This window comes from Cervus elaphus, chromosome 19 (assembly GCF_910594005.1).
Source record: "Cervus elaphus chromosome 19, mCerEla1.1, whole genome shotgun sequence".
NCBI lineage: Eukaryota > Metazoa > Chordata > Mammalia > Artiodactyla > Cervidae > Cervus > Cervus elaphus.
Genome location: NC_057833.1, coordinates 9237031 through 9258714, shown reverse-complemented (window position 1 = coordinate 9258714; position 21684 = coordinate 9237031). Strand labels below are relative to the sequence as shown.

The window sequence follows — 21684 nt, the reverse complement described above, 5'->3', positions numbered from 1 at the left end:
AGTTTGGCCATGAGGTTGAAAATGCTAGTAGTTATTTCTCACTGTTTTAGAGGAAATGCAAAAACAAACAATCCCCCTCCCCCAAACAAATAAACAAAGGAGTTGAAATTAAGACAGCAGTGTTAAAGACTAGAATGCAATAAACATGTGCCCCTTGGACACCAGTCACATGCGGCTTCTCTCTTCACCTGATCTACCAAAAGTCAAGTCTCAGTTCTGTTACACTGCACAAAAACACTTTGGTTTCTGCCTAAGTCATCTGATTATACCTGTAATTCTCTATAGCATTTGGCAACCTTTTTTCTTAACTTCTGAAAACAAATCAGATCAGAAAACTATGGTATCTTTGCGAGATAGGTGTGGTGAAAACAAGAAAATACAAGTCAAATAGCATCTGCCATTCATTTTTAAAAGATTCAATTTGAAGCTAGCAGGAAGTATAAGATTACAGTGACAAATGCTCCGTTTAGCCTTAATGGTTTTCCAGGCATAAATGCTGTGAGGGTTTACATGAGAGGTGGTGGGGAGGCTGGAACAGAGGCTAGAGATAAGAGCAATAGTATGAAATATATGTGTTTTCACTATATATTTTTGGGACTGGAACCTGAAAACAAAGGACTCCTCTCCCAGGAGAGCATCCTTTCCACTTTGCTCCTAGAATTTATGCAGACAGTGCAGCACGGAGCAGGCACCTCACCAAAGTTGTTGCCAAGAACTCTTTCCTATCGTCATTCCTGAGTAACATCAGCCCCCAACTCAGTGTCTCAGCTTATGAACTCTTTTCTTGACCAGGATTCAAGCATGGTTAGACTTATATGTGAGATCATTACAGACAGCTTTTATCTGATGGGGTAATACCAAGTGATTGGGCATAGTTAAGAGAGACCATATGATCCCATACAACTCAACACAGAGCCACGTACAATGAATGATGTCCACATGTGTGACGGGTGGGGAGGTACTGGTGTTCTGACTTTGGTCTATCTGGCAGTCTTCTATTTCTAGAGATAAAAAGATCCAGGCACTAGAGATTTCATAAGGATGGGAGCCTGATGTTTTTAAGAGCTGGCAGTGGGGAGAGTCCAGTGCTTTATTATAATCTGTACTAGCTGCTCTTCAGTTCTGGTTCTTCAGCTGTTCTGACAGGATGAAAATTAAATAATTCAGAGATAGCTTTTCTCTTCAGAGCAGGATACTCCAACTATTGATATTCCTTGGGAATGTTTCACATTTTTTAAAAGGAAATATACACATAAGTATTTTATTCACAATAAAAGTGGAAGTGATAAAGGAGGAAAAGATGAGGTAGTTGTCCTTGGAAGAGTGAAGTTGACAGTTTGGAGAAGGGGCTTCTCAGGCACTAGTAATGTTGAGTTTCTCAGAGTCCTAGGCTACAGGACGTGTTCAGCTGAAGAAAGTTCACTGAGTTGTATGCTTATGCTTTATGAAATTTTGGTATATATATTTCAATACCATTAAAAAATGTAAACAGGCATTTTTCAAGAGGTAGGAAAACCAACACTGGTATTTTGGATATTCCATTTTCATGTTTCACTAGGAAAAATAAGGATTTTGGACCTCTTCTGTAAAATATTACTCAAGTAATGAGCTGAACTAGCCAACAGGATAGGAAAAGAGAACAGAAAAGCCTCAAGAACTCAACTGCTCTCAGGGACGAGATCCCTGCTCCCAGAACTCTAGGTGAGTTAGAATTTTAGAAACAAGCCCACGGGATATGCAGAAGCCTCTTATTTCTATTCAGAAATGCACTTCCAAAGCTGGACGGCTGGCACAATAAGCTTAGTGAATAATGGGTTCACAATTTCAATTTATTATCAAAATATTTCCATCATGACAAATCTGAAAAGACAGGAGATGCAGAGCTACATAAATGCAGTTGTGCCCTTTTATCATAGACACCCTCAGAGAAGATTTCATTTTGAAAATCCTGCTTATACACTACAACTCTTATGTACCTCTAGCCAACTGTCCAGGGGCAGTTTTTAACCCAAAGTTTGTGCTTAAAGCTTTTCATCAATATGATTTATAAGTTTAAAAAGTCTCAAATCTTTATCTGTACATCACTTTACAGACCTTGTTGGTTCATTAACTATTTATCTTGGTCTGAAGCTTCAATATTCAATGGATACTTATAATAACAATTATTTAGTCATAAATGTAGTTATAATTAAATATAAAAATTATTATTTATACATTACTACAAATCTCTTAAAAAGACCAAGTTTTGAGAGAGAACAAGAAACTGCTTAGAAAATTGCAGGGAGCCTCAAGAATCTCATTATCAGTGAAAGCAGGTACAGCAAAAAACAGTTTTAGACATTCATTTTAGCCCTAAGAGTGCTTAGAATACTCTCAGAATGAATAACTGATGACTGGTAAAATTAGATTAGAACTATGTTGAGTCCCAAGGCCCCAATATGTATAAGAATTCTTTGGAAGAGTTCTGAAGGAGTGTAAATGTTGCAAAAAAAGGTAAAAATAGGTACACAGGCTTCATGTTCTTAACTCTTAGCTACTGCTGTACTTTTGGGGCCAAGTGAACTATTCTACCTCTTCTTTCTCCCTTAGATTAGAAATTCCAGTCCACCTCAAGAGACAACATCAAATTGGCAGATCATATGGGAAACTGAAATGAACGGTAATATTCTGTCTAGAGATTAAGCATAATTTACACAGTGAGAATGAGTGATTTGATAGACATTAGACCCCTCCTCCCTCCATGCCTTTTCCAGAATAACCTAACTTCATTTTTATTGCCATGTTCTCACCCCTGTGAACTACGTCCATGTAATCAGTGACCTCTCTGACCCCTTCTCTCTCGGATAGAGTTCCCCATTTCTGTGATTTGGGCAAGTTTAGCCAAGGGTTGCACCACTTCTTCTGAAGATTACCAAACACGGCATTTCTTTTCTGGATTCATGTATGAATTCTTGCGACAATGGAAGGCTTCTGAAAACTGAGGAGAGTTCTGCAAAGTCCCAATAATCCTGGAAACAAACAGAAATCACCATCAGCATCTGATACTCATGTCCACACCATGTAAGAGCTCTACAGAATTTATGTATATCAAGTGAGTGAGTTTGGAACTTTCAGTTTAAAACAAAACAAAAAAACTGGTAGAATGAGCCCACTCCTTTTCATTAACAGAATGTTTAAACAGAGAGATGGTAAACTACAGGGGTTAAGTGCACAGATTTTGAAGACAGACCACATGCTCTAAATCCCAGTAATGAGCTGTTTTTATTTAGCCTGTCTGTGCCTCAGTTTCCTTTTCTATAAAATGCGTGTAATATTACCTGCATCTTAAGCTTGGCTTGAGGAGTTAATTTATAAATACTCTATATATGTGGTGGTAGGATAAATGAATAATTCAAACTTGGAAGTGCAGTTATTTTAAGAAGAATCTGGTCAAAGAATAAAATTATGATGTCTTAAAAAGCAGAGACATTACTTTGTCAACAAACGTCCGTCTAGTCAAGGCTATGGTTTTTCCAGTAGCCGTGTTTGAATGTGAGAGTTGGACCATAAAGAAAGCTAATTGCTGAAGAATTGATGCTTTTGAACTGTGGTGTTGGAGAAGACTCTTGAGAGTCCCTTGGACTGCAAGGAGATCCAACCAGTCCAACCTAAAGGAGATCAGTCCTGGGTGTTCATTGGAAGGACTGATGCTGAAGCTGAAACTCCAGTACTTTGGACATCTGATGTGAAGAACTGACCCATTGGAAAAGACTCTGATGTTGGGAAAGATTGAATGCAGGAGGGGAAGGGGACGACAGAGGATGAGATGGTTGGATGGCATCACTGACTCAATGGACATGAGTTTGAGTAAACTCTGGGAGTTGGCGATGGACAGGGAGGCCTGGCGTGCTGCAGTCCATGGGGTCACAGAGTTGGACACGACTGAGTGACTGAACTGAACTGAACATATCTTGAAAGGTATCACAGTGTAACTTTATGATAGACTTTAAATAGGTATCTGTTGATTTAATAAGGAAGATAACAGTTATTTTCCTTTCCCCCTCAAAGAACACCACAGATATCAGAAACTGGATTTAGCCTGAGTAACTGGGAAGGGTTGGCAAAATGCCAATTTCCTCTTATCTGTGAACCCCAATGGGTAAAAACAACACTGTCCAACCCACTATTGGCACCAAGCAGTATTTGAAGAGCACGGGTCAGTACAGTGATGGAGAGGTGATGTTTTCCCATCAACCATGAACCAGTTCCTTCCCTTCTTTTTCCACTGGGACCATCCCACCTCAGCCACCTTGGGTTGGGGGCGTGGGGTTAGGAGGCAAGCAGACTGGAGTGGTCAGAAGACTATGAACATGTCCTAACTTGCTGAGATCTCCCTAAACGGCAGATATATGAATAGCATTACTGTTGCTGTTAAGTTCCTAAGTTGTGTCCGACTCTTTGAGACCCGTGGATTGTGGCTCATCAGGATCCTCTGTCCATGAGATTTCTCAGGCAAGAATACTGGAGTGGGCTGCCATTTCCTTTTTGAACTGTATACATCCCAGCATTTCTCTCCCCCTCTATCCCATTCTCCACACAGCAGTCAGAGTGACGCTGTAAGTCAGAAAGAGAAAAACAAATATGGTAGATTAATGCATATATGGGGAATCTAGAAAAATGGTACAGATGAATCTATTTGCAAAGCAGAAATAGGGACACAGATGTAGAGAACAAACCTATGGACACCAAGCAGGAAAAGGAGGGGTCAAATGAATGGGGAGACTAGGATTGACATGTATACACGACTATGTATAAAATAGACGACTAATGAAAACCTAGCGTATAACACAGGGAGCTCTACTTAATGCTCTGTGGTGACCTAAATGGGGAGGAAATCCAAAAAAGAGGGGATATATGTATCACAGATTCACTTTGCTGTACAGCAGAAAATAGCACAACATTGTAAAACAACTATGCCCCAATAAAAATTTTAGAAGTATTTAAATCAGTAATTCTTTTACTTATAACCTTCTAGGGACTTGAAGAAAATCCAAACTCCTCTCCATCATCTCCAATGTCCTGATGGCCCCAGCCTACCTGCCAGCCTCCTCATGGTCTGTTTCCCCTATTCCCCATTAGGCTCAAACTACATGGATCCACCTTACATTATGCAAACTGGCTAAGCTCTTGCCCTTGTCTGGCCCTACTGTGCCTGCCGACCCCACTCCCTGCAAAGTTACTCCCCAGTGACCATGCGGTTAACTCCACATTGACTATGTGGCTAACTCCCCATTGACCATGCGGCTAACTCCTCAGCCCCTGCTTCAACACATCATCTTAGAAGCCTTCTTGGAATACTGTCCATGTGAGCCCCTCTCACTGTACCAGCCCCATCACAGCACTTGTCATGAAATGTGATGGTTTTTTTCTCCTTCTCTCCTTCCTGACATACTCTCGACACTGTAATCTCAATGAGGACAACATATGGAGTATACTTTGCTCCCTGCTGCTCCCCCACAGCTTAGCACAGTCCTCTTTTATTGCAGAACTCCAGAAATAATGAATGAGCCTGTCACCTGGTCACGGTGATTACATGTAGAGAGTAACAGGACATTATGAAGAAAAGCAAAGCTCAGTGTTTTTGGTTTATTTGTTACAATGAACCAACAGGAGGAAAAGAAAGCATTTCCTCCCCCTATTTCATTCCACATCGAATTTGGAAAAGTCCTACTTCCTAATGTGTAACCCATCACCACATCAGTTATTTCTCAAATTTCCCATTCAGGGAGGATGTAAACTTTTTTGGTTGTATGTTTTTGAGGACTCCTAGAGCAATCTTGGGACTACCCTGGAGGCTCAGACAGTAAAGAACCCACCTGCAATTCCAGAGATGCAGGAGACACAGGTTTGATCTCTGGGTTGGGAAGATCCCCTGTAGGAAGGCATGGCAACCCACTCCAGTATTCTTGCCTGGAGAATCCCATGGACAGAGGAACCTGGTGGGCTACAGCCCATGGGGCTGCAACGAGTTGGACACGACTGAGCGATCTCTCATGCATGCACTCAGAGCAGTATTAAAGATCAAAAGGAATCTTCCCGGCATGAAGCGGGGTAGGGGAGAGGGGTAGAGCAGAAGAATTTACATCTATCTGTTCACTGGCTGAAGAGGGAGGTCTCCTCAAGCCTGAAGAGAGGGCCAGTAAAGGCAGGTTGTGTGAATGACAAGGACATGTCTGCCTCTCTGAGCAGGGTCCAGAGAGGACCCTGGATAGGATGGTCCGTGGCTGTCAGTGAGACTTAACGTCAAGAGCAGTGGTTGCTGCCTAGCTTGACCATGACCAAAGGGAGGAAATGGAACCACTTAACTTCAGATAGGACGAGAGGACTGCAAGGATGCCAGCACCCATGGCAGGCCAGAGAAGGAGGTAATTCCTTGATTTCTAGGCTCATGAGATGCCTTTGGATTCCTGTATGACCCTAAGAAGGAATACACTGAAAATGACTGAAACTGAATTTCTCACCTCCTGGCTTAGGGTAGAGTTTGAATTAATTTGATTAATAATAAGAATAAAGCCCATGTGTCATTTCTTACACTTGAAATTTCATGAACAAATTTACTTGATAACCTGGTCAAAGTGATCATACATATAACAATAGGAAGATTTCAGAAATCAGGGATTTATAGTAGTACTTAGTCTTTAAGGTTCTAGGCTCACAGACTCGGAGTTAGCGAAGGGCTTTGGTTCATTTAATCTGATCCCCTTCCTTCATTAGAAGCCCTAAGTGCTCGCTGAGGGACAGTATGCTGGTGGTCTGACTGTTCCTCTAACTGAGGAGCAAGCTCCTGATGGATGGGGTCATGAGCATCTGAGCATCACTGGCTGGAAGAACTGCTCTCTTTGCTCTTATTTTATTAAAATTTTTTCAAGGGATCATTATCTTAGATATCACCACATGGGGACAAGTACTTGAGTAAAAATGTCCAAACCCAAGACTTAATTCTACTTCTCTCTTAAAAATATTAAAGAAATTTAAAGGAATATACCTCAAAACAAGAAAGCCCACAATACACCACTGGGAGTTGGCCATACAATGACACCCAAAATAAGGAACACTCAGCCCTCCATTTCCATTCCAGGTCCTTTCTTTCCAGCCAAAAACTTCAGTTTAGATAATCTGATTCTGAAACATTAGGTCAACGATGTACCAGGGCTTCACTTACTTTTTCCTAGGACTCTAATTAGTGCTTGGTTGTTTATAACATCAACTCTTTGGATGGATGACATAAATAATCTATTTCAAAAAGTGGATACATTATCAGTTAACGTACATTTCTTCTCTAAGAATAGGATCATATTTCATCAATTTTTTTTAATGCTATATGAAAACTATGCACTGTTTGTGTTTATAATAACAGGAGACAATAACATCTTTTATTATTTCCTACAGTAATTTTCTTGAAAATTTTAGTTTATTATATAAAATATATACTACTGCTATTTTATCAAATTCCTACTGTTTACTACCTTGGCAAATAAACACTTGTACTGAAAATATCTAAGAGATGTGGAGTTGAACATGTAATCAAGAATGAACTTTATCTACATATCTACATATCTGACTACTCCTGCTTGAAATTAACTGTTTTTTTAATTACTGAATGAGCTTCTAACAATTTATGAGTTCTCTGAAAATCTTTTCCAATTTTTTAAAACAGACAACAGGGTTACAAGGTTAACTAGCTTCATTCATGAATAAACTGTTCAAAATTTATCATTAACTAACGTTCATGATTCTTTTAAGGTAAGGTCACATTAGTCCACATGTGTTTCACTATAAATTCATCAAGAAATAAATGTGTGAATAGATTTCCAGGCATGGGCTAAAGATTAGTAAGTGCTAAAAGAAATTCTACAAGGGCCACTAAAATCCACATCATGTATAAAATACCAGAAATAAAAAAATGCTAACATTTAAGGTAAATGGAGGAAACATCCGTATTCTTAGGCATGTTGAATCATTGAATGTGCTGTTCTGTGCTTGGTCACTCAGTTGTGTCCAACTCTGTGACCCCTTGGACTGTAGTCCACCAGGCTCCTCTGTCCATAGAGATTCTCCAGGCAAGAACACTGGAGTGGGTTGCCATGCCCTCCTCCAGGGGATCTTCCTAACCCAGGGATCGAACCCAGGTCTCCCACATTTCAGGCAGATTCTTTTCCAGCTGAGCCTCCAGGGAAGCCCAAGAATCCTGGAGTGGATAGCCTGGCCCTTCTGCAGGGGATCTTCCCGACCCAGGAAATATATCTGGGGTCTCCTGCATTGCAGGTGGATTCTTTACCAATTGAGCCACCAGGGAAGCCCCAATCATAGAATAATAAGGAACAAAAGGGCCACATTACTTTAAAATGCCTAAAGAAATCATTAGAAAGAATATTCCTTTAAAAATATTAGATATTAAGCTGTGGAAAACATTACTAGCATTAATAGTGGTATAGGATCTATCCAAGAAAAAGAAATGTAAAAGAGAAAAATGGTTGTCTGAGGAGGCCTTACAAGTAGCTGTGAAAAGAAGAGAAGTGAAAAGCAAAGGAGAAAAGGAAAGATATGCCTATCTGAATGCAGAGTTCCAAGGAATAGCAAGGAGAGATAAGAAAGCCTTCCTCAGTGATCAGTGCAAAGATACAGAGGAAAATAATAGTATGGGAAAGACTAGAGATCTCTTCAGGAAATTAGAGATACCAAGGGAACATTTCATGCAAAGATGGGCTCAATAAAGGACAGAAATGGCATGGACCTAACAGAAGCAGAAGATATTAAGAAGAGGTGGAAACAATACACAGAAGAACTGTACAAAAAAGATCTTCACGACCCAGATAATCACGATGGTGTGATCACTCAGCTAGAGTCAGACATCCTGGAATGTGAAGTCAGGTGGGCCTTAGGAAGCATCACTAAGAACAAAGCTAGTGGAGGTGATGGAATTCCAGTTGAGCTGTTTCAAATCCTAAAAGATGATGCTGGGAAAGTGCTGCACTCAATATGCCAGCAAATTTGGAAAACTCAGCAGTGGCCACGGGACTGGAAAAGGTCAGTTTTCATTCCAATCCCAAAGAAAGGCAATGCCAAAGAATGCTCAAACTACCACACAATTGCACTCATCTCACACGCTAGCAAAGTAATGCTCAAAATTCCCCAAGCCAGGCTTCAAAAATACGCGAACTGTGAACTTCCAGATGTTCAAGTGGGTTTTAGAGAAGGCAGAGGAACCAGAGATCAAATTGCCAACATCTGTTGTATCATCAAAAAATCAAGAGAGTTCCAGAAAAACATCTATTTCTACTTTATTGACTATGTCAAAGCCTTTGACCGTGTGGATCACAATAAACTGTGGAAAATTCTGAAAGAGATGGGAATACCAGACCACCTGACCTACCTCTTGAGAAACCTGTATGCAGGTCAGGAAGCAACAGTTAGAATTGGACATGGAACAACAGACTGGTTCCAAATAGGAAAAGGAGTACGTCAAGGCTGTATATTGTCACTCTGCTTATTTAACTTATATGCAGAGTACATCATGAGAAACGCTGGGCTAGATGAAGCACAAGCTGGAATCAAGATTGCCGGGAGAAATATCAATAACCTCAGATATGCAGATGACATCACCCTTATAGCAGAAAGTGAAGAACTAAAGAGCCTCTTAATGAAAGTGAAAGAGGAGACTGAAAAAGTTGGCTTAAAGCTCAACATTCAGAAAACTAAGACCATGACATCTGGTCCCATCACTTCATGGCAAATCGATGGAGAAACAATGGAAACAGTGGCTGACTTTATTTTTCTGGGCTCCAAAATCACTGCAGATGGTGATTGCAGCCATGAAATTAAAAGACGCTTACTCCTTGGAAGGAAAGTTATGACCAACCTAGACAGCATTATTAAAAAGCAGAGACATTACTTTGCCAACAAAGGTCCATCTAATCAAGGCTATGGTTTTTCCAGTGGTCATGTATGGATATGATAGTTGGACTGAAGAAAGAAAGCTGAGTGCTGAAGAATTGATGCTTTTGAACTGTGGTGTTGGAGAAGACTCTTGAGAGTCCCTTGGACTGCAAGGAGATCCAACCAGTCCATCCTAAAGGAGATCAGTCCTGAATATTCATTAGAAGGACAGATGTTGAAGCTGAAACTCCAATATTTTGGCCACCTGATGCAAAGAGCTGACTCATTTGAAAAGACCCCGTTGCTGGGAAAGATTGAGAGCAGGAGGAGAAGGGGACGACAGAAGATGAGAAGTCTGGATGGCATCACTGACTCAATGGACATGAGTTTGGATAAACTCTGGGAGTTGGTGATGGACAGGGAGGCCTGGCATGCTGCAGTCCATGGGGTCGCAAAGAGTTGGACAGGACTGAGCAACTGAACTACTACTACTGGGATCTATAAAATACACTTTATTCTGACTGGAGGATGATCTCAAGCAATCTAAGTATCTAGATTAGCACCCTTACTATTTAGGAAGCAGACATGGGTATCATTTTTGTCTATTTCGATTTACTTTAAAAAATGACCAGACCCTTTTATCTTATACAGAAATATTATATCTGAATAACCTTAGAAACACATTTATAGATTGTATAATAAGTAGTATCACAGCAACCATTCTTTGAAGTGACTGTAGACAACTAACAAAAACTAGATTTCCAAATGAAGTCATTTAAAATTCTAGAATATCAGGTTTTTACTTTAAATACTAAAGTTTAAAGTACATAAGACTTTAATTAGGAGGAATAAAATAATTATAGCCTAGACCTAGTGTTGTTTGGGAGCTTCCCAGGTGGCTCAGTGGTAAAAAAAATTCACCTTTAATGCAAGAGATGCAGGTTCGATCCCTGGGTAGGGAAGAGCCCCTAGAGTAGGAAATGGCAACTGGCTCCAGTATTCTTGTCTGGAAAATCCCACGGACATAGGATTCTAGCGGGCTACAGTCCATGGGGTTGCAAAGAGTCAGACAGGACAAACCAATTGAGCACACACACACACAAACACACACACAAAATATGGTTCTATAGATTCAACTTTATAGCAACTATACCTGGCCTTATACTTTGATAGTGTGGTTATTTAAGCATAAAGTTACAAAATCTCCCTCCATTTCAGGAATATTTCTACAGAAACCACTATGCACAATTTTTCAATAGCAACTCAGTGTCTATTAGTTTTTAAGGTTCTTTAAAAAAAAATGTATTTGACTTTGTACAGCCAGGAAGCAGCCTGTTTCCAAAACTAAACGTGACCTCAACCTTTTGCCAAGGAAATCCCTTTATCTCCAGAGCAAATAATAATTTTCCTGGAAAAAAGGTTGGCATTCCACTTACCCTTTTATAAAAAAATCAACACATACTTCTCTTATTATGAATGAAAAATAGTCAAAGAGGCATCTTTTGGGCCAGAACAAATAAAATAAAAGTTACAAATAATTTTACATATTTATAACAAAACACTGTTTTCAGTTTAAAATTGAGGGTAGAAAAAAATTCCTTGTTTACCTATATGATCACTTTCTGGTGATCAGTTACTGACATTTTGAACTATGCAGACATAAGAAATGAGAAAAAAAAAACATCAAAACCCTTGACTGTCAGCTAATAGGGAATGACTGCAAAATCCCTATGCTTTATTCATAGGAACTCTTATTCTGGTCATATTTCTCCTACATAATAGTTCAGGTACTAATTTCAAGCACATACATATAATAGAGATTTCATATACATTAACATTAACCCTCCAAGCAACTCTCATTATAATTTACTTCTCATTTTATATATCAAGAAATTGAGACCCAGAGGTTAAGGAAAAGCTCATAAATGGCAGAGCCCTGAATGGAACTCAGCGTTTTTCTTAATTCAAGGCTTGCATTCATTTTCTACCATAAACTGTAGAATATGCTTTTTGAGCCAACAAGAATGAAGAAACGGGATGGCTGAAGGCAGGCAATTTCATGATAAGAAAAAAAAAAACTAGGGAAGAGACAACAGGTAGAATAACCCTAACAAAAAATCTTAACTGAAAAGTCAAAAAAATCACCGTAATGGCTCTGTAGTGTAGGAATAACTCCACATGTTACAGCCTCGAGGCCTTCGCTAACCTAATAAACAGTGAAACCATAAGTATTACTCATAACAAAAATCTGCATCATCAAAAAAGAAAACTTGGCTTTTCTTCAGGATACTGTGTTAATAAGGCAGGAAGTTGGAAAATTTATTTTAAACACCGAAATTTTAATCCACTGGTTAAAATAAAAATGGTAATACTAGAGAGACATACATTAGCTGTCAAAAAAATTAATATGCTACCCCTTACTCTTTGAGGATGCTGTACATACAAAGTACTGTATTAAAATTACTTAAATTAACCTGGGCTTTTTATGGATATATGCCTTGGTTCATGAGGATATATAGGATATATATATAGGGTATATAAAGCTTTGACAGATTAGATTGTTACGGTGATTTGTGTGAGGTTATAAATACTCTGTCATCCCCAGATTGTTAGATCTTAACTTCTAAAGACTTCAGTAAGGAAAAAGACAACTTTAAAAAAGTAAAGCTATTGAATCACTGTTGCACAGCAGGAGTTAACATGGTATTGTAAGTCAATTATACTCAAAAATAAAGAAATGCACTCAGAGGAAAACCTATCAGATTTGTGGTTATCAGGGGGAGGGCAATTGGATGAAGGTAGTTGAAAGGTACAAACTTTCGGTTATAAAATAAATAAGTACTAGGGATGCGATGCATAACATGACATAAAATTAACACTACTGTATGTCACACATGACAGTTAAGAGAGTAAGACGGAAGAGTTCTCATTACAAGGAAAAAGTATTTTTTCACTTAATTTTGTATCTATTTGAGATGACAGAAGTTCAATAAAGTTATTAATGTTATGGTAATCCCTTCATGATGTATGCAATTTGAACCATTATGCTATACATCTGAAACTTATACTGTGCTGCATGTTAATTATATCTCAATAAAACCGGAAGTAAAATTTAAAAAAAAGAAAAACCTAAAAATTACAAAACCATAATGAGAATTGGTCCAGGGATTATGCTGCTCATGGCTCACACAGTAAAGGATCTGCCTGCAATGCAAGAGACCGGGGTTCAATCCCTGGGTTGGGAAGATCCTCTGGAGATGAGAATGGCTACTCACTCCAGTATTTTTGCCTGGAGAATTCTATGAACAGGGGAGCCTGGTGGGCAGCAGTCTGTGGGGTTGCAAGGAGATGGACATGACTAAGTGACTAACACTTCACTTTTTTATCTAAAAAAGGACATAATTTGTACATCCTAGCAAGGATAAATTTAGTTTGCACCATACATATAATAGGCATACAATAATCAATTGTTGAATGAATGAATTTGAAAGAACTGTTAAGGCAAATAGTCAATGGTGATGATGATGCAAGAATAAGATGAGTAAATTCTTTAATTTTAAATATGCTTTTTTATTATTTCACAATTGAATGTGTATTTTATTCAGGAGTGAATGATCTGGGTAGTATGTTTGTGTTTGTTTCAGGAGAAGCTTTTAAAATTAGCCCATTAGCTTTCTTTTGTTCTCAAACTGTTTCCCAATAAGCCTACAGAATTTTTCATTTGTTTCTCACACATTCATGCCTGAGAGATGCTGCTGCTGATCAGCAAATCGGTGATGAAGAGTGCAGTACCTGAGGAAGGGCTAGGAATTAGGAACTCGGCCCTAAAACAGACACACAAGGATTTACATTTAACATTCAAATGATAGTTGGTTGATCTTCTTTCAATCTGGTGTTCTCTTAGGTCTTCGGAATGGGGAAGGACTTTAGATACCTTATAATTCAACCTTCTCCTCTGCACAGAATTTTCCTCCAGCATCCCTGCCAGGTTGTTCTCTGAACTCTGCTTCATCATACTCTTTCCTGGAGTTTTGGGAACAACTTTACTCCACGTTGGGACCTTTTCATTACTAGAAAATTTTCCTCTGTATTGAATGGAAATCTTTTTGGAACAGCTACTCACTGGTTCTAGGGCTTTGCCTTTTGTAGCCTCTTAGAAATGTCTCTGCTAGCTTTAAATAGAGCCGCTGTTCTGAGGTGACATCTTTGTTGGAATTCATCAACAACTGGGCCTAGGTCATACACAATCTGAGGATAAGAGCAGTCAAGGCTATGCTTGTGTAAACATGACATTTATCTTGATGTGTTCGGTTAATTCTTTCTGAGACCCTCAGAAAAAAAAGAAAGGAAAAAGAGAAGCACTGGATTTCCAAATTGTACAGAAGCACAGTCAAAAACAAGCCTCCAAACCTGAAATCATGGAGCCAATACTGGAGCACTTTGACACCACTGATACCCACACACCTGAAATTGCCTGGACTGTGCACATCTGTTTTAATGGAGTTGAGTGCATACTCCGTCCTGTAGGTTCCACACCACACCTAGGGATAGAAATAGACAAAGGAAAGCAGTGTACTCAGGTTGCATCAAGGATTATTTGTTTGGGCAGTATGGAAGAAAAGCAAACTTCCTATTGCAAAAACTAAATAGAAATTCTGCATTCCACAACCAATTACTCTTCAAATAACATTTAATAATAGGCAACCAGAAACATAATTATCATTAATATGGTCTGATAGACTGTTACACACAATGAAAGTCAGTCAGTCAAATGCTCTGCCACAACTGATTAAAACAAGAAAACTCAGTATGCAATATCTAACTTAGTATGAAATTATAACTCAAAATGGTTTTCATATCTATCAATCAAGAAAGATAACAATACCTGGGCAAAATTCAGGAAGAACAGTTGTCTGTGATTTAGGTCAAGTCCAGGAAGTAATTTTTCTTCACCATTCTTTTTAACATAGTTTTGATAGGCCTAGGCAGTTAACGAAATAGAAACATGATGTTTATAATTTCTAAATTTATACATAAACCTATTTGAAGATCATGTGACTGAGTAATTAACTTTTTATATCAGAATCACCATAATAATACATTTAGTTATGGCAACCTTCAAGTATTTAATGGATTAGAAAGAAAACTAGAATTTACTTACAAATACTCTGAAAAGAATAAGATTAATGATTAACAGATGATAAAAGCCTAGCTAATGTCAGAAAATCAACAAATGTTAACTGAATGAAAGGATGGATTTACATAAGTGATGAAAAACTTACCTAAATGTTGTTCTATAGATGAGTAAGTCTAGCCAGTTGGAAGAAAGAGTAGCCAGGAGAATCTGTAATTGCTATACTGGGCTGGGTTATCACTCTCAGTAAAGAGACTCACAACAGATTTCATTTGAGAGATTCTTGCAGAAAGTTAAGGGAGTCTCCTGAGATTCCTTAGAGGTTTACCACCATATGACTCTAAGAATAAGGATGAGCAATTATGGCCCCTGAAGACAGGGCCATAAAGTGAACCTCAGTCACCCTACGAAGAAGGAATTTAGATTACTGGAATGTCAGGAAATGTCCTTAATTATTAAGGATTTATAGACACTATTGGAAAATATAGTTTTCCACTACAAAATATACTTAAGAATGGGATTGACAACAAATTTCTGAGATGTGTTAGCTTTAATTGAATACAAAGAAAGGTGATAATCAGATACACAGAAGATATGTTTCATTTCTTCTTGCTTGCCATCAACCCAGATCTTCTACATCTCTAATGTGCAAAGATGGTGGGGATATAGGAAAGACATGAACCTACTCCTCTGAGGGAGTTCACAATCTACCAGGGAGTATTACATGGCAAGACTTCATATATAATAATATATTTGCACAATTGTAATTTGCTTCATTATTATAAACCTGTACTTGTTCTACATGAGGAGCTCCATGGAAGTACCCTTAACTCAGACTTTGGCCGAATTTTTACAGCGGTGATTCTCAATCTGGTTGTGTATTAGAATCACCATGGAGTATTAAAAGGGTCAGTGCCTTCCACTTCCAGGCAAGATGGAGTGGCTGAGACTGAATTTATCCTTCCACTGAAACAACCAAATGATAGACAAAATATATTAAGCAATGGTTTGCATGACACTAGACATCAGGCAAAAACTGCTCTCTAGGAGATGGTAAACAAGAGGAGTCCTGTGACTGCTCCAGCTTATAACTTGAGCACTCCGGACCACAAAATAGAGCAGGAAACCCCAGGAGCCTGGTGGACTTCTTGAATGGATGAGGGAAAGGCATTGAGAATTCAAGGACACCAAGGACAGGGTGAAGAGGAGAAAATGCAGAGAAAGAGACTCTAAGAAATCAAATATCCACTCAATATTCAGCTGAGTACCTGAGTATACATGTGGGCAAACTATCCAAGGCTAGGGAAGGAACTGCAGGAAAGGATTAGAGATGAAATGTCTGGTACTCACACGACACAAGAATGGAAGACCGCTAGGTTCACACAGTAGGGTGTTGCTCAGCAGTGAAGAACTATCCCTAGACTGAGCACTACCCCAGACGTACCTAACACGATGTAAAAGCAAGATCTAAAAGGATCTAGCCGTTTCTGAGGGATTTAACTGCACCGCAAAATAAAGCTCAAGAATATTAACAGGAGAACAAAAATTTTCTCCACCCAAAGATGTAAAATGTACAATGTCTGGCATCCAGTTTAAAAAAAAAAAAATCAAATATTCAAAGAAGCAGTAATCTACCATCCCCCAGGACTTGGCTGGGATTCATTCTTTTGGAAAATTTTCAGTCAGATTTATCTCCCAAGCCTCACACTTTGATCATCCTGGATCACTGCCAATTCACAGGCCTCACCAGTCACCTCGTCCACATTGTTCTGATAATTCCTTCTTCCTGACCCAACCACTAAGTCTCTTCTCCCCTCCAACCCAAACATCTCTGTGGCGAACAAATAACACTACATCTTCCTCCACTACAATGAATATTCCATCCATCATATGTCAGTAGCCTGATTCTATCCTGTGGACACCTTATCCCCTGTGTCCTCTCAAGTAGCCTCTGCCTCTTTCTCCCACATGTGGGCTATCTCAGGGTTGGGAAAACTGCTCAAAATCATACTCCATATTTACTTCCAAGACCATTATTCCCCCACTCTTTTGTGAAAAACTCTACTTTTTCTTGTGCACATAGTATCTGCTAGGCCACCTTTAATCCTGGTTCAAGTCATCAAATAATGGCATCTTTTATAAAGGGTTTGAAGCTGGATCTCTAGCACCAAGAATAGTGCCAAACACAGAGTGAAGGCCTCAGAAAGTATTGTTGAATGCAAGCCTAAATGAGATTCTAAGGGATATTCCAACAATATACTCCTCTGCATTTATGGTATGGACCATTACAAGGCCACATGCAGGAACCATATCACTTCAGTCCTTCACTATCACTGTAATTGGACTGGGTTTATGTTGATCAATCTTCCCAAATACTGCTTCACCTGCCAAGAAACTGAGGGTCCTGCTCAGTACGTCAATGAATGATTCTATAATAAATCTTTTTGTAGACTATCTTTTCTAAAAAACTATCTCAGAGATTATTTCTTAGAAAAATGTTGCTTCCTCTATGGAACTTGCATACCTCCTCAATTCTGTCATTATAATATTCTGTTTCCTTTTCTCCTTAGTTTCTTTGAAGCTTAGAGAATGGTATTCAGCTCAATCCTATCAACTGTATTGCCCCTTCTTATTAGCATATTTACAATCCCCTTTCTCCCTGTGTATTTTCAATTTTCTATTGTTACAAGTACCTTTTGCAAAAGGCTTTAAAATGAATGATCAAATGTGATCAATATGCACTCTAACCACTAAAATGGAAAGAAAATATTATTACTCACTCTGTATGCTTGGCCAATACCACCATTATCAGCAATGTTTTCTCCCAGGGTATTAATTCCATTGAGCTGTTAAAAAAAAAAAGACGACACTTAAAGATCCTTAACTATGTTTGGATTGTTAAGAAAGCATCAGTAGTTCACTTAAGATTGAATACAACTTTTCAAGAGAAGGCTGACGACATACATGCTGTCCATTTGCTAGGTCCCAGGAGAAGTTCCCGTACTGGTACACCATGCACTGGGATAGGTCTTTAAAATTATTTGCAGACTGTTGAGTCCACCAGTCAACGAGGTCTCCATCTTTGTTAAAATTTCTGCCTGGAATATATATTTATCTAAGTAAAATGAGAACTCATTACATTAAGAGTTTCAATAAGATATCTTTAATTCAAAGTGCAAGGACTGAAATACCAAGTACGCAAGAGAATATTAAACTGGACAGATAAGTAGATAAACTGTTCTGCTTTCTCATCTAGGGTTGATAAAAACCAGGCCACTGGGGCTCTCTTTGCTGATACGCCCTGGTATTAATCCAGATTAATCCAACTTCACCCACTTGGTTGTTGATGTCTTGGCCAAGGCCACCAGATAAATACTCCTGAAATCATGACTTGTTTCTGGTGGATGATTTTTGCCTGAACCAAGTCTGTTTACTTTGATATTCTGAGGTTTTTAAAGAGGTCAGTATTTCACTATGGCATTCATTTCCTATCTCAAACCCTTCATTAGTAATCGCAGACTCATAGTTTTGTCCTACTTCAAGCACGAACAAAAAGTCACCTTTACTCTTGGAGCTTTCTTGCTGATCCTAACTACATTGATCTTTCCCCTTCTTGATCTTCAGCAGCATCTATATACATTATATGTTTGACACTTGATTTTGTCATCTTTTAAAGTTATCTATGATGTAGTGAATAAGGTAAGGGCTATCAAGACAGACTACCTGAACCCATATCCTGGTTCCACCAATTCCCAGTTTTGTAACTTTGACCAAGTCTTATGCGTCTCTATATTTTTCTGTTTGAAAAACGGAAATAGTATTAATACCTACCCGTGAAGATTGCTACATAGTTTAATTGAGTTAACAGACCCTTAGTGTATCCCTCGGAGAAGGAAATGGCAACCCACTCCAGTGTTCTTGCCTGGAGAATCCCAGGGATGGCGGAGCCTGGTGGGCTGCCGTCTACGGGGTCACACAGAGTCAGACACGACTGAAGCGACTTAGCAGCAGCAGTATATCCCTCCTGTCTCCTTTTCTTCCTCTGACTCTCTGAAGTTAGATTAAGGCTTAATTATTTTCTCTCTACTGTTCTTATTTTCTTTCCAATTGTGAACTGATCTTTGTTACAGCTTCAACTTCTACCTCTCTACGTATCTTATGTCTTTACTTCTATTCCTCTCAAATTTCACTGAAACTCGAAATCTATTTTGCTATCTGGGGCAGCATGTAAACATTTAATTTCCTATGGTCTGCAAGGCTGTGAACTAGGTGGTAGGTGTGAGATGCAGTCAAAATAAAAAGTCTCTGACCACAGGAAGTTTAAAAATCCTGGGGGCACCTTACTTTCTGAGTTCACATCTAATTTTAAGACATGGACTCTGCCCTCTAAAATTCTGGAGAGATAAGACATAATCATGAAATAAGAACAAACAGTATCATTGGTGTTGATAAATATCAATGTCTTCTCAATGTGGGCATTGTTGTATTCTGTCAGAGTAAAAAGCACACATTGCTAAACCTCACTATTAGAAAATTCTGATCTTCAAAAGCAACAATTTAAAAGGAACATTAAAAGTGCAGTGATTGTTAGGCTAATGATACGCTGATGAATAAATGTGTTTTATATTGATACATTATTATAACTCTTAATTAGGTTTGCTAGGGTGTATCTCAGGCAAATAAAAGCATCAGCAGTACTTTACCATTGTCATCGAAGCCATGGGTGATTTCGTGTCCTATGACCATGCCGATGCCCCCGTAGTTCAGTGACTTAGGCTGCTGGGCACTGAAGAAGGGCGGCTGCAGAATGCCAGCTGGGAAGACTAAGAGCAAAGAAGACGGTTAAAGATTGCGTGTAGGTTTTTCTGTAACGACAGCACTGGATTGGCTATTTGCCTGCGAAGCTGCGTTCCAGGATGTCAGTTTCACTTAAATGTATACAAAAATCTTCTGTGACAGAAACAAATGCAGGTCACCTATTGCTTTTTTAAAAAAGGATATTAAGATGCTGTTATTTCTTTATATTTTATTTATTTTGGGCGTACCGCCAAGGCAAGCAGGATCTTAGTTCCCCAACCAGGGATCGAACCCATGCTCCCTGTAGTGAAAGAGCAGATTCCTAACCACTGGGCCACCAGGGAAGTCCCCAGGCCATTTATTGTTGATGACAGTAAAGAGTTTATCCTGGAGTGCACCATATCTGTGATTTATAATCACAACTGACTGTATAACATCTGTTAAAATTGTTTTTATGCTATAAGGAATTTAGAGCAAGGGAAAATTACCATCTCATTCAGAAGGTCTTTTCTCCACTGCAAATATTTGTGAGAAATAGTTAATAACAGAAGTATTGTTTTTAATGTGACTAACAATGTATCCATCTATAATAGCTTAGTAAATAAAGAGACAATCAAAAGTACCCCCTAATCACATAACCTCTTTAAATTTTCATCAAGGCATGTGACTATTTATTTTTTTATGGTTGTTTAGTCCTTCATTTTTAATGTCTTCCTCAAAGCAACTCAAGTATTAGCTCTTTGAGAGCATAGATTTGTTTGCACGTACATGTATTTATTTGTTTTTGAGTCCATTTGAATTTTTAATTATCTCTAGCACCTTAAATTGGATAGTGCCTGGAATATAACAGGTACTCAGGAAATGTGCTGAATAAATCAATAACTGAATGAATCAGTGAATTTCCTACAGTGTCCTAAAGACTTGTAAATAAATGAATTGTAATTTTTATATCTACACTGACACCTGTCTTAACTAGCTAATTTTCTATACTTAAGACATTTCACACTGTTTAAATTTCATGTGTCACACATCAAACTCATTTCCCTTCTAAGCCATCTGACTTTATTATTTCTGCTAATAGCATGTGAAGAGTCTCAATCACCCACAGTGAACATTTTTCTATTTATCTTTCTTGTCTCCTTTCTTTGTACAAAGTCCTCACATGATCTAGTAAGGAAAAAGTCAGGATTTCCAGTAGCATTTCTTCTGTTTGTCTCCTCCTGTCAGTCCTACTGCCACCTTCTATGTTCTCATTTCTTACCTGAAGAATTACTTAATTTCCTAATTGGTTTTCTTAGGTCTTCTTACTTCCAGTCTCCCCCAGCTGCAATCTATCCTAAATCTACTGCATCCTGCCTGCCAATTAATGCGCCACTGTCATTATCACTATCCTGCTAAGACACCTCATCATTGTTAAGGTGGATGGTAAGCCAATGGATGGCTTATCATTGTTCCCTAATGAAAGACAGCATATTCTTCCTGGCCTTTGTCTCTATGGTGTTCTTCTCCACCTCCTCTATGCGCCCCTCTTCCCTCATAACATTCATAGTTTTGAGATTTTATTTTTCACATTGTAAAATTTTAGTATCCACTGAAGCATTATGTTCTGTAAGCAAAAATAAAAAAATCATTAGTATCAACGTCTACTACATGCAAAGGCCTGGGCTATTACTGCATGGAACATTAAGAGCACGAAAGAAAGGCCCTTATTTTAAGAAACATAAGACCTAGTTAATATAGAGTAGCAAACGTTGTTTTTTGTCATTCAGCTGGGGTGAGTATGACCTTAACTTGTAAGTGTTTCAGGGATAAATATGAGCTATTTACAGAAGAGACTT

At 38.6% G+C, this 21684-nt stretch overlaps 1 protein-coding gene across 5 annotated transcripts in view; it reads right to left on the bottom strand.

Moving 5' to 3' along the window:
• Positions 1-1811: 1811 nt before the first annotated feature.
• MME (membrane metalloendopeptidase) overlaps positions 1812-21684 on the bottom strand; it is a 108284-nt gene continuing 88411 nt past the window's right edge. For all 5 annotated transcript variants that reach the window (XM_043874933.1, XM_043874935.1, XM_043874934.1 and 2 more), the window contains 6 exons: positions 19753-19872; positions 18014-18147; positions 17830-17895; positions 14801-14896; positions 14380-14456; positions 1812-3008 (listed from right to left, as the gene is read on the bottom strand). In XM_043874933.1, the coding sequence (XP_043730868.1) occupies positions 2909-3008; positions 14380-14456; positions 14801-14896; positions 17830-17895; positions 18014-18147; positions 19753-19872 (593 nt within the window). In that variant the 3' untranslated portion in view covers positions 1812-2908. The remainder of the gene's footprint in view (positions 3009-14379; positions 14457-14800; positions 14897-17829; positions 17896-18013; positions 18148-19752; positions 19873-21684) is intronic.